Raw genomic sequence first — 14,821 nt, 5'->3', positions numbered from 1 at the left:
CCCTACGTAAAGATTCTCATGCCCAGATCCCTAATCATTTCCCGGTACAATATATTTACCTGATGTTATTTGTTACAGGAATGATTGACAGAAGTAACATGCATAAAGGAAAGTCATAACATATTTTAATGAAAGCTTGACAGAGGAAGCACATGTCTACATAAGGTTTCAGGATTATGCCATCAAGAAGAGAGTAAATAAAATAAAAATTTTAAATAATCAATTAGGGGAAAGGAAAAAATAAACCAAAATATAAAATAAAAACAATAGGAGTTAACATTTCTCAAAGCAACCTATTCAGTGTCTCCCAGTTTCAACAGAATTTCTTAACTGGCTGACAGATGCAGGTGTAGGGACTGTGGATGTAAGTGGGAATTAAGGGGAATGAGGGAAGAGAATGACAGTGAGCGAGATAATATGGCTTTCAACGTAGGACAGGAATGAAAATAGGCCTCCCTCAATCAATGTAAAGGGTACGCTTTGTAGGCAAAAGGGAGGGGAAGAAAGAAGAGAATTTGTGGAAGAACTGTAGGCTGATGTTTTAACAGCAGAGGGAAGATTGGAAACAGGGAAGTGCTACAGAGGAGGGGTGGGGGATGAGGAAAGGGAAATGTGGAGTAGAGAATAAGAAGGAAGAGGCAGAACAGGGTCTTGAGAGGCAAAGACGGGAGGATGAAGCAGGTTCCGAAGTTGCCAGGGAAGTTAAGGGAGACCAGGACAGGAGGAGATCTAATGAGTTGGATGGGGTTGAGGCTTTTGTTATGGGCGACTATCGTGAGGCATATGGGGAAAGTGAACTAGGGTAGTGTGTTAACCAGGAATTAGGTTAAGGCGCATGCTGAGGGAAGCAGAAAGGAAATAGGAAGGTAAGGAGAAGGTGGCAATTTTCCACATTGATACAAACAATGTAAGGCAAGCAGGGATATAGGTAATAGCATAGTTGAAGATGAATGGGATCTGCTTACAATAACACAGGAGAAGTTTTGGGGGGCAGATACTTTTATAAGTGGGTTACTGTGCAGGAGGGATGCTAACTGAAGGGTTATCAGTGATTTAAATGAGACTATGGAGTGGGCATGTGGGAACTGGGAGTGAGATTTACTGGTCCTAATGGGTGGGTAGGAGATAGGATCTATGCTCAGATGGCCTTCATGGCATTGTGGTTCACACAATGGTATATATAAGCTAGGGGGTTTGTTTAATAGACAGGTGCATTAAGAGAAATGGGATGGAATAGTGAGCGGTGATGAGATTATAGGGATCTGGGAGTCAACTAACGGTGACATAAAAGTGTTAAGAGTTAACTGCAGAAGTATTTTTAAAAGAATATTTTAAAAAGTGGAATAGAATTATGTAATTTAATAGATATATATTTACCAAATATTGTAATAGGTGTTGAATCGTGGCTGCCAAGTGATTCAACGGATATTTCTCACAGAACTTGATTATTTATCGTAGATAAAGGATAGGAACAGTAACAGGACGAGTATTCATACTGGTGCAAGAAGAATTTTTAAATTACTAAAAAGTTAAGGATGAGAAACATAATTCTAGTTGTAAGGCTCATATCTGAAGATAATAGGCAACTTGATATTTTTGGGGTGCAGAACAGGAATGGGTTATGGTGTTGCAGAAGTATTTGATAAGATAATCAGTTATGTGGGAAACGAGACAGAAAGGAATGTAATTGTAGTGGGTGATTAATTTTTTCAAATTATGGCTGCGGGGAGGGGGAGGGGGTAATGAAAATTACAGAAAGCATGCCCAATAAATGGTGAATAGGTTAATCTGGGAAGGACAGCTGAATCAGAAAATGATGGAACCAACTAGAGGGAAAAATATTTTAGATATGGTGTTAATAAAATCAGATGCACTCTTTAGAAACTGACGTGATAGATGGTATAAGTGATTGTGAAGCTGTGTTTGCTATATTTTAAAATAATTTATTAATTTGACAATTTTATGCAATAAGAAGGTTGTAAAAACAGGACCATTAGGCCATACCATATTGTTGATAAGAGAGACATGGGGAAGTTTCAAAAAAAAAAGTAATTATGATCAATGAAAAATGGTAAATAAAAATATAAACAGTCTATGGGATGAGTTTACAGTAATAGTTGAGGAGTGTGAAAACAGGTTTGTACCATTAAAGATGGTAAGGAATGGTAACGAGCCACTATACTGAAACAGAGAAATAAAGAGATTACAAAGGAGGTGCATGCTGGGAAAGAAATAAAGTTAGGAACGGCTGTGGAAGGAGAGATAGAAGGAACTAGGAAATAGAATTTAACTAAAAAGTCAGCTAAGAATAACATGATGGTAAACATAACTCACAGTCAAATTAATTTTTACGGAACATGTCTGATTTTTCAGACAGTTCACTGAAATATTCTTTCAATCTGTTCATTATCTGCTGGCCCTATGGTGTAGGGGTAGCATGCCTGCTTCTTACCCAGAGGCCCCGGCTTCGATTCCTGGATGGGTCAGGGATTTTTACCTGGATTTGAGGGCTGGTTCGAGGTCCACTCAACCTACGTGATTAGAACTGAGGAGCTATCTTACAATGAGATAGTGGCCCTGGTCTAAAAAACAAAAAAATAACGGCCGAGAGGATCCATCGTGCTGACCACACGACACCTCATAATCTGTAAGCCTTCGGGCTAAGTAGAGGTCACTTGGTAGGCCAAGGCCCTTCAGGGCTGTACTGCCATGGGGTTACTTAGTTCATTGTCTCCTTTGGTTCTGTTAGTATTACTCCTTTATTCTTTATAAATCCTGTGTTCACCATTTTATTCCTACAGTTTCTTAAAATCACAAATAATTTTTCCCCACAGTTTAAATCTTCCTTTACTTCCTGAGTGAATGTTCCCCAACTTTTCTTCGGCTAATACTTTTTTTTTTGCAAACTCCTTTTGCTTCTATGTATATGGCTCTACTCTCTTCAGTCTTTCCAAGTTTTCTTCTTTTCCATTATTTTATCTTTCACTCTATGATTCCACCATGTTGTCTCCTTCTCTTTTACCTTTCCTGATATTCTGCCACAAGTTTTCTCTGCACACCTTACATATGCACTCTTAAAATTATTCCATTCCTGTTCAACATGACATATCTGACCTTGATATCAGTTGTAATTCTTTTCTGAACTCTTCCTGAACCTCCTTTCCCTTCAATCTCCAGACACTAATCATTCTCTCTCTTCTTGTAGTTTTGTGGCCTTGCCTACTTTCAACTTTACTATCACTTCTCTATGGTTTACACCCAAAGGCTTCCTCAGGCACAGCTATAATATCCATAAAATTTTTCCTATATCCTTCTTTCCACTAATATGTAATGTAATATCAATGTTTTGTTCTTCTGTCACCCCATCCATACCTGTTTATGTTCTGGCTATATTTCTTCATGGAGCATGTGTTTCCTATTATTAGTTGGTTCCTCTGGCAGAAATCCATTAACATATCCCCTTTTTGATTCTTGTTACCATAACCATATGGTCCCAGAATCTCTTTTCTTCCCACTTGTGCATTCAGATCTCCCATTATAATTACTTCTATGTATTTCTCCATTTTTTCAAGGAATTATTCTGCATTTTCTTTATTTCCAGTGGAGCATATACCTGGAATAGATCTCGTGTTCATGTCTCAAACTCTATCCTCGCTATGATCGATATGTCATTGACTTCCTTCACCACCTCCACATATTCCAGGACATCCTTTCTAAGGATCATTCCTACTCTACTGCATCCTGTCCTCCACTGCAGAAGGGCCTGTACCCATCCTTCAGTTTTCTTTCCCATCTTCCTGCCTATTTTGTTTTACTAAGACCAAGGATGGCTATTTCCTTCCCTTTCATAGAGTCTATCAGCACATCGATCTTGTCTATCATGGTCAAGGAGTTGACTGTCCCAATTCAAATACATGGTGATACTGGTCTCACTTCTCAAAGTTCCCCCATTACCTGAAGAACCGCTCATCGCCTGCAGCGGATGCCTGAGCATTTCCCAAGGCTGCACCATATTTGAACTCATTTTCAGACTATTATTACGATGGGTTTTCCACTTCCAAATGCATTTTAGAGCTGCTGCCAGCATCTGTCTGAAGCCATTGGTTCTCTTAGGTGGTTGAGGTATTTCTCGTTGCCCGACACTTGGCGCAGAGTAGCTGGCTGTATGGTCTACTCGATTACTGAAGCGGACTGGACTGGCCAGGCACAATCTCATCTCTATTTTCCAAATTACAAAGTCATCAGCAAATAACATTGTGGGTTACTTGAACCTCTCTTGGCTAATTTCCCTGTCGTCATACCATTCACCACCATTGAATCCTCTTAATGATCTCTATATCCAGCCGTGCATCATGCATTAGTTCACTTCTTAAGTACTTGAAGCTCTCTGCAATTTCAAGGTTTTGTCACTTTATTTTTATGATTTCTCTCCCTTCCTTTCTCTATTCAACACCGCTGTCTTACTCTTCTCTGCACTGATTTTCTTCTTCTTCTTTTTCTTTTATGACCACATAGGATCACTTTAGTCAGTCTGTCGTTCAGGTCTCTTTGAAGGGATTGTTCGGGCTTTGCGGTCCTCCCAGTACTTCTTCAGACGCTCCGATCTTCGTACCCTTTCCTCAGTTGAAAATGTGCGTGTTGTTGGTTTGTTTTGTGTAAGGGTAAAGCGGAGGTTTGTATTATTGACTTTTGTATTCAATTTTATCTTATTTGTGATGTCTTCTGTTGTAAGGCCTATTTCCTGATTTTATTTAATAATTTTCAATAATCTCACTCAACATGTCGAGTGACCCTTGTACTTCTTGTCTCTTGCTCCCTACAGCATTACTTTCAGCTCCCTGTCCTAATATATTTCTTTTGTTTCCATAACAATTTTGTCCAGCACAGAACATATGAAGGTGGCAATCAACCTAATGTCACTGACTGAAAATTGGAGTACATCATTATGTAGGATTTCTTTCTTGTAAATAAAACACAAATTAAATCCTTTTTTTTTAATTCTGTGCTAAATTTAGGATGCAGAGATTATTCATGTATAAAGTGTAATTCCTCTATAATTAATACGAGCCTTATCACAGACTGAACCTGGACCATTACAATATATCACTGGAAGGGTAATCTGATATAAACGTTACTAGCATCCAAAAGATCAGCAATAGAACAGTTTCACTGCATGCACAAGTTAGATTTAGACATGTACATTAAGTGTGGGTACTCCACGTAGAGGCTAAATCAAAACACACTTCCAAAGCACAACTTAATGATATCTGAAAAGCCTCAAACTTTTCCAAACATACAGGAAAAAGTACACAAGGTAAGCAACAGGTGACCAAAAACAACACACAGCAGAAGTTTTGAAGTATCTAAGATATATGCTAGACCTCAACAACATTACCAGCAAGATATGTAGTTGCCCATTGTTCTTTATCATATTAATGTATCAAAAGCTAAGCTGATATGAAAAGCCTTCAATGTTATCTACTTGCTTTCAGGCAGAACTGTTATTTCTAGAGTTCTGAAGAGAGAAATGCTAGTATATGGGAGGAAAACACATAACATCCCTGCACCTGCAAAAACTGCTATGTGAAATATTTCAGCTTAAAACTTTGACCAGTAAGGTTTAGTACTGTATGAGTTGCATGAAAGAATTCTTGTTCCTAATGACTATATGCTGTGGGTCCGTTTTTCTTTGACATCGACACATAGCAGTTATCATAGGTGCAAGGACGATATCCTGGTGTTAATATAAACAATCATACAATATATACACCCAGGTGTCGAGAGAAAAATACATATCTTGGTGTTAACATAAACAAACATAAAATACAAAACATATACCCAAGCATTATTCAAAAGAAGAAAGGTCCATGCTCCCACTGCATGATTTGCCTTCAACTCCTCAGTTCTATGACTTTTCCCAGTTCAAAACCGTATCTCTCCCATTATAAAAATTGCCCTTTCTCCTCATCAATAATTTAAATAACTTCTGCAAACTCCTGTTAAAATACACACCTTAACAAATATTAGAAATAAAGACAATGTATTGTAGATTATATAATAAAGCCACAAATTCAAAGCTGTATTTTTTAAGATCACATTCAAATCAAGTCAGCAATTGGGAAAGAAAAACTGGTTGAATTCAGGGCAACTTTTTATTAGGCTATGTTCCCAAATTGTTATCGAAGTGTGAATTTATACCCTCTGTCATGCTTTCATCGTCCATGCTGAGAAATCTGATCTTTTCAATATCAATTTTATTAGCAAAATAAAAAATAATCAACCAAAGAGCTCACAATATTTGTCTGTTTTTTTTATCAGCTTACGTTTATACTCCTTTTTCTCTTTGATGTCAAGGCAAACTTCTTTCTTCTGCTCCGACTTCTCATACCTGCTTGCTGCGTCCTTCCCAAAAATTATTTTCCAGGCTCTATAACAATAATAAATAACAATAACAATAACAATAATAATAATAATAATAATAATAATAATAATAATAATAAAGTACATTCAACAAGTTTAAAGTTAAATTTGCTTGATGTTGTAAACTAGTAGGAAGGGATCTACATTGGCTATGACTCCTTTACTTGATACAGTACTGTACTTCTTACATATTTCCGCAAACAGAAAATTATAATTTGCAAATTTTACTCAAGATGAATATGTATGAAGTGTGGCTAGAAAATAAATGGACTGACTTAATTTTGTCAAATCCCTGTGGTCTTGGCAATGGTAAGCATGGTAGTGTATTGGTCTGCATTCTTCCAACATGTGGAGTCAACAGCTTGTCAGTAACTAGTACAGGTATTTGAAACAGACTGTGTCCCCCAATATTTGTCAGAATAATGTTATGCATTAAAGTGGAGCAATGTATCAATATGAAATTCCTCTTGGGAAATCTGCAACAGAAAGTTAGAGCTTGTTAATGCACGTTTAGGGTAATTGTCCATCTCGTACTCAAATTTTGGAGGAACCTAAAAATTTTGAGGGGAGTGAATTGAGACAATAAAAGACAGTGAAATTGTTAGAGGAAATTGCAGATTCAGCATTCAAGCAATACCATAGCTTAATTACCTAAAATCAATAAAGGAACTGTTCAACAGGTTTTACACGAAAATTTAAAGATGATCAAAGCGTGCAAGAAGATGGTGCTGAGATTCCTCACTCCAGATTAAAAGGAAGTCTGAGTGAAAATTTCTGCTGAACTTTTTTAGGAAACATCATGGGCCCCTAACATGTCATGAATAACTTAGCAGTATTTTCAGTATGACTCTGAAACTAATTACCAATCCATACTCTGGAAGAGAGCTGGTTCCCCAAGGACTAAGAAAGTATGGATGAACAAGTCCAAATTCATAGCAATAAGTTCATGTTCACTGGGTTTCTAAAGTTCTGATGTAACCAGGTGTACTATATACAAATTTTTACAACCCTCGGTGATTGAGTAAGGAGAAGACGATGACCTGAAATTAGGAAGAAAAGTTCATTGATTCTTCACCAAAGAGAACACAATGACACACAAGAGGCTGTTGGTCAAGATGTTTCTGGCAAAGCACATAATCCCTGTGCCACAACAATCACCATTCGCAGCAGACCTAGGCCTATATGTTCTCTTTTCTTTCAAAGCTCAAGTCTGTGCTAACAGAACTACGTTCAAGTCTGTATTCAGTAGGAAGAAAAGTGAAAAAAGGAGTTCATGCACCATGTAATAAAGTAAGATATGAAGCACTTCCAACAGTGGAAAATTCTCATGGAATAATGTGTAGAACGGGGAAGGAACTACACTGAATGTGGCATTACAAGTTAGTTAATTTCTTGAACAAGAATTTTTGGAGTACCAATCCAGTTATTTTCTAGTAGCATGGCATATTGTCCCCTTCAAATTTGGCAATATTTAGAATATTTACGACAAGTTAACATTGAAAGTTTTATTGTTCGCTGGGAGCTGTATTTGTCATTTGGGAAGCAGTGAGCGAGCTCCAAACCAGTTTTTTTTTTTTTTTTGTCATTCAGAGGGGCGATGTATTGAACCATCTTCGACTGAGTGCAAGGTAGATCACATGACGAGCCTGTGTTTCCAGCCTACCACGTGCGGACGACCTGGACTGCGAGCAAGCTTCGAGAACAGTCGTAGCCAATTATAAGAGACCCCGTGAACCAATGATCGTCTTCAAAAAATACACACCTCCCGAGCCAAGACTATAAAAAGCCGTGTTCAAAGTAAATCACTCTCTACTCTGCTGTACTCTACTCTGGTCTACTCTGCTGTTCATCACAACCACGTGGAAGGAGAACTTTACCTTGCAAACAGACATCCGTTCTGCCGAATTTAGTGAAGTCTATTAACAACTCTTATGGAGTGAATTCCATCTTAGGAGATCCAAGTTAAGTGTATTTATCCAGGAGAACATTCAGTAATTCTGCGTGTGTGAGCATATCTTAATATTTGTCGTCTTAGTTACAGCCCACACTTCCGGAACGCGACGGAAGTCATCCCAGTGATCGCTGTGTACATAAAGATGGATTACTCCTCTACAATGTGCATCTTAATTTCATCATGGGATGTCTACTGCCGTGTCTCCATGATCTTCTAAGTATGTGAGGCGCTTCTGGACAGGGAAGGTGACTGATCGGGGAAAGGCCGGAATGACTGATTGCAACCTGGGATCGAACCTCATCTAAATCTTGAGTACCATCTAAAAATTTATTCTCTTTCTCATCTTTGTAAAACTAGAGGATCTTTCTTCTTTAAATCGTAGCTCTATTAGTTCTTGTTGTAGATAGAAGTATTTCATTTTTCTATTTCTTGAGGTGTCATGGTAGTCGAGTTACATGTGTGTGACTGAAATTTGGAACCTATTAGATTAGATGTGTAGTCTGTCTTTGAGTGAGTTCCCATGCATATGAGATAGATATCTCTAAAAATCACTGACCACGCGATAAACTTTATTTATTTGCCTGTGATATTGAAATTAATCTGGATTGGAGTTATGGGTAAAGTTTGTGAGATAGGATCGAACCTAGTGTCATTTTAAGATCACTTGTATTCTTTAGGATCGAGTCATCTAATTTCATGATATTTCATGAGGATTGATAGATATAATAATCACTTGAATAATAATAAAATCAAGTAAAGATCGGGTAAAAATGGAATTAAACGGTCGTGAGCTATAAATTATCTTAGATTCCTTATATGTGAGATTTAATGTGCTCAGTTCATGATGTGCCTAGAATACAGCTATCTTGCAGGATGTTAATTATGTAATTTATTAATTGGAGAATTTATTATTATTGATGAATGACTTCTTGTTGTGTCTTTGGGAGCACAATAATTTATTGTAAGTGGAGCACATGTTGTGTATATATTTCAAGAATAGGGAGTAATAATAATGCGATTGAGGCTCACGAACACGATAGTTGCGACTTGTAACCCATGTGATGGTGATGATTATGGAATCTTATGGGAATCTTCAAATAAATTTTGGAAATTTAGATGAATCTCCATCGTTGCCTGAGGAATATTTCAACCCAAGTGATATCATGAATTTCGATCACTAGCCACTATTGGAGAAAGAGTATTTCCTTACACGAACTTATCCTCCCGGAAACTATCGATGTGACCATGCTTAAAAATAAATAATAAATTTTTAAGGGCAGGATTCACTGTAAATAATGTATATAAAAAGTACGTTGTTACCTTGTGTGAATGTGGCGTGTGTGTGTGTGTTATAATATGAATATTTTCCATGTCTTTTGATTGTTCAATATGATTTAATCTTGTCGTGCATTTATGGCAAAGGCACAGATTGTGTTCAACGTTGTTTGCCACCATGATGATTTATTTTTGTGCACCTTAAGGAAAAATTTAATGAATTTAATGTCGAGGAAGACTAGAATAGAATTTTATTTGCTGTTTATCAAGATTTAAGGGAAAGATCATCTCGTTATTTGTCCGCAAAGGCAAGCGATTTGTAAATTAATTTCCAATTAACTCACCCGTTGATAAGAAATTTTCCAATACATTTATATTTAAATTCCAAAATATTTTCAAATTAATTTCAAATTTTGAATGCTATGCAGATGTAAGAATTAAATCTTCACAAATGGCATAATCAACTTGGATTCTGTGATAATGAGTAATAGTAATTAATTGCTTTTTTTTTTGCTAGGGGCTTTACGTAGCACCGACACAGATAGGTCTTATGGCGACGATGGGATAGGAAAGGCCTAGGAGTTGGAAGGAAGCGGCCATGGCCTTAATTAAGGTATAGCGCCAGCATTTGCCTGGTGTGAAAAAGGGAAACCACGGAAAACCATCTTCAGTGCTGCCAACAGTGGGGTTCGAACCCACTATCTCCCGATTACTGGATCCTGGCCGCACTTAAGCGACTACAGCTGTCGAGCTCGGTATGGTGATCTTTTAACATCATTTCAATACATCCAGTAAAACGAATAGTACAATCCTATGGTTTGAAAGGAAATTATCAGGTACTTCACAAAATAGGCTAACAAAACATGAGATATGATTCATTGAACACACATAATAGCATCATCGTTCTGGCAGAAATCACCACGACCGAAATCACAGTTCTGAGACATTGCTGTTTTAATAATTTGATTAAACTTTTAAAATACTTTTATGGCATAATGATATACAGTAGAAATTTGTTATAGTGAGAATTCATAAAAGCAAAAATTTTACTCGCTATAACGGACTGACGTTATATACGATTTTTCGTGAAAGTGGAGAAAATCCTCACACACATTAAAATCAGTATGAAATGGCCAGTTTGTTCAAAACATGCATTGTCTCGGAAGATATCCACACTACAGCTTACTTGTTTGTAATTTTTTGAAATCCGATACTACGTGAAAGTGTACCGTTATGTTTCATTTCATTTTGAAAAAAAAAAAAAAAGATAGTATCACTCCAGAGGCTTCTGCTGTGAACGTTCCAATTTTCTTCTTCAAACAGCATCACCTAACCTAACCGTATATGTATCATGAAAACATATTTCAAGCACACTTAGAGAAATGATAACCACCTCACTACAAACTTACATGGGAACAGCCTTTCCGAAATTAAAATCGACATGAGAAAATATAAACTTTCCTTTGAAATCAGTGATGTACTAAGTGAAATCTTAATTTCGGTATATAACATTAAAATTAAGCAATAGTTTACATCAGCCTTTATTTCTAAGGAGTTAACATCTGCTATCGGCCAGGTTATTTATATATTTATTACGAAAACGTGTTATCCTCTAAAAGAAAATTCAAATTGAAAGAGAACAGCAGTCGACGGGTATTACTATTTGACTCTGACATCGCTTTCAAATGTCGACAAGAGAGCTCGTTAAGTGTACATAGTGAGAAAACGAAAAGCTGATCGATCGCATTTTTTGGCAAATGCTTCAGTTTTTTAATTCAAGCAGCATCAGATAACCTAACTTTACTATATATATCATGAAAACATATTCCAAGCGCCAGTAGTGAAATGATAACATTCTCATTATGAATTTACATGGGAATAGCCTCTCCGAAATTTAACCAGACGTGAGAAAATATAAGTTACCCTCTGAAATTAGTGTTGCGCTCTGCCATATCTTGAGGTGTAATGCATTCTTACTACTTAATTTCACAGTAGAGTATTCAGCGATCATTTACTTAACCTTTATTTCTAATGAGTCAACAACTGCTATCGACCATGTTATTTACATATCTGTTACGAAAACATGTTCTCCTCTTTCATTTCTAATATTCCTTCTGGAACAGCAGTTGACGGATATTACTAATCGACTCCGACATCGCCTTCAAATGTCGAGAAAGCTCGCAAATGCACATAGCGAGAAAATAATACCGAAGGTCGCATTTTGTGGCAAACGTTTCAGTTTTCTTATTCAAACAGCATCACCTAACCTAACTTAACTGCGTATGTACCATGAAAACATATATCACGCGCCAGGAGAAAAGTGGTAAGCTTCTCGCTATAAATTTTAATGGGAATAGCCTTACCAAAATGTAACCAGGCGTGAGAAAATATAACGAAACCTCAGAAAACAGTGATGCGCTCTGCCATATCTTGAGGTGTATCACATTTTTACTTAATTTCAGTGCAGAGTATTAGAATTAAATGATCGTTTATTTAGCTTTTATTTCAAACGAGTTAACAACTGCTATCGGCCATGTAATTTACGTATTTATTACGAAAACATGTTCTCATCTTTCATTTCTGATTTTCTTTACAGAAAAGCAGTTGAAAGATGTTACTAATCATCCCAAACATTGCCTTTGAATGTCGACAAGAGCGCTCACAAGTGTACGTAGCGAGAAAACGACACTGTACTAAAAATTATCATTCACACTGTGGCAAACATTTCAGTTTTCTTATTCAAACGACGTCACCTAACCTCACTTAAACATACTATATGAATCATGAAAAGGTATTTCAAGCGCCAGTAGAGAAATGGTTATCTTCTTGCTATAAATTTACATCGTAACAGCCTTTCCGAAATGTAACAAGATGCAAAAAAAATATAAAAATAATCTCTGAAATCAATGATGCACTCTGCCATATCTTGAGGTGTATCCCATTCTTACTAATTTGCAGTATTTAACATTAGAATTAAGCAATCATTTACTTCAGCCTTTACTTTACTTTTTTTTACCTTAACAATACAAATTAAATAGTTGTTTATTAAATGAACATTTAATGGGACTAGTTTTGACCTATTTAAAAAATCTTCAGCCATATCGCGTATAGAACTAAGTATTTGAAACACAGTTGTTTTAAAGATGGTCTTATAACATAAGTATGACACTATGAGAAACTGTTTGTAGAATTTCCTGAAAAACACATTCACTGTAAAAAATTAGTTCACTTAGCTGTAGGAATATATGAGAAGAAGAAGTCTTACAGTTAGGGCCCAGATGTTGATGCCTTAAAAAAAAGTTTTAAAATGCCCTTAACATGCTTAAAAAAGACTTTAATAAATGATCTAAAAAATCAAAAAATGCACTATAAAATGGAGAAAATGATCTTATAATAATAAACTCACCAATATTTCAAAGTGACATCGTAAGTTCAAACTGAAAAGTCAATCAAAATAAATTTCTAGCACTTAACAAAAGGCTTATGTTCACTTAAGTCTGAATTGCACTGCACTACGAATGTCATTCTGATGTTGCCAAATGTAAATGATCAGCGGTTACCAGCCAACAAGTTTTTATATTTCAAAAAGCTGCGTTCAACATCAACTGATGTGATCGGAGCGTACTTGAAGTGAGGAAGGTCATTTGTTGCTAAATCCGCCCCAATCCCATCCATGCAGTAGTTTTCACCAGAAAGAATGTCCGAGATTTTGCATAATGTTTTATACCCGGTGTTTCTACCCAGCACTTCTTTCAGTTTTGATGCAATACCGGCAGCAATTTAGCCACGATTGTTGCTAAGACTAGTTTCCACATGGTTGATTAAGGAAATGGAATCAACCATTTCTTCGCCCGTTTTCTCCAACAATGTGATTGTTGCTGTCAATAAGGCAAAATTCGATTTTATGAATGCCAAACTACCTTCAATGTTTGGTTCAGATAGCATGTTCTGAGCAATTTTTATTGCTGCAGCTTTTTCACTGTCAAAACTCTGCACTATTTTCATTCACCAACTTGAAGTTTTTGCAATAATACATACACACGTTTAACCACATGCCCCAGCATGTTATGATAGGTTGTGGAGGTAATGCAATGCCAGCTCTGAACCGTGCGACTTGCGAAGGTGCTTCTAAGAAAACTTTCTTAATGTTCGCTATAAGCTTGTCTACACTGGGGTAAAGAGCCCTTACTTCTTCACAAACTATATGCAGTCCATGGGCAAGGAATGTAACATGGACCATTTTAGAATAGAGTGCCTTTAATGAATTAGCTGCTCGTACCATATAGCATCAATTAAAAATAAAAGTACATCGTCATGTTTGATGCCCTCAGGCCACAGGAGAAACATAGCACTATCAAACAGTTTTGATATGCTAGAAATGAAATGTCGTATGGCTTTTAGTGCCGAGGTATCCCAGGACAGGTTCGGCTCGCCAGGTGCAGGTCTTTCTATTTGACTCCCATAGGCGACCTGCGTGTCGTGATGAGGATGAAATGATGATAAAGACAACATATAAACCCAACCCCCGTGCCATTGGAATTAACCAATTAAGGTTAAAATCCCCGACCCAGCCGTGAATCGAACCCGGGACCATCTGAACCGAAGGCCAGTATGCTGACCGTTCAGCCAACGAGTCGGACTGATGTGGTAGAATAATTGGTCTTTTCTAACACTTCGGTAGTCAATAAAAATATTTCACCTGGTGTATGCACTTCTAAAGTTCCGATCACAACGTTGGCTATGTAACGCCCCGTAGCATCTTAAGTTTCATCGATTGACACCCATATCTTCTTCCCACGAGTTTCAGATCTTATTTTGTTTAATGTGTCTTTGTAACACTGCGACAAATAATTCTTACGTAAAGTTGATTAGTCTGGTATGTCTTGATTTGTATGTTTTTCCAAAAATCCATGTAATTTCAGGCTGCTGAGTTTATATAGCGGAATGTTTGCAGATACAAATACATCACAATTCTTTACTGAACTGTGAGGACTTGCAACTGAAGGCAGTAAGCGCTGGGTTGCAGGTTTATATGAAACACGCTGAAGAACACAAATGTTGCGTTACAGTAAATCTTCTTTCAGCAGCTACTTTAGTTCCACACAGTTTGCAAAACAATATGCTTCCATGGGTAAAAACACATTGTCACCAAATTCAGATACTACTGTAGTT

At 36.9% G+C, this 14,821-nt stretch overlaps 1 protein-coding gene across 1 annotated transcript in view; it reads right to left on the bottom strand.

Annotated features, from left to right (window-relative positions):
• The window catches only part of Mitofilin (inner membrane mitochondrial protein mitofilin), a 197,711-nt gene that overhangs the window by 147,444 nt on the left and 35,446 nt on the right, over window positions 1-14,821 (bottom strand). Inside the window, exon 4 of the mRNA XM_067143176.2 lies at window positions 6,324-6,427. Coding sequence (XP_066999277.2) covers window positions 6,324-6,427 — 104 coding nt within the window. The remainder of the gene's footprint in view (window positions 1-6,323; window positions 6,428-14,821) is intronic.

Source organism: Anabrus simplex, chromosome 3, assembly GCF_040414725.1.
Source record: "Anabrus simplex isolate iqAnaSimp1 chromosome 3, ASM4041472v1, whole genome shotgun sequence".
Classification (NCBI taxonomy): Eukaryota; Metazoa; Arthropoda; class Insecta; order Orthoptera; family Tettigoniidae; genus Anabrus; species Anabrus simplex.
Note: the sequence above shows the minus strand (reverse complement) of the source record. Positions and strands in the feature narration are given on the sequence as shown.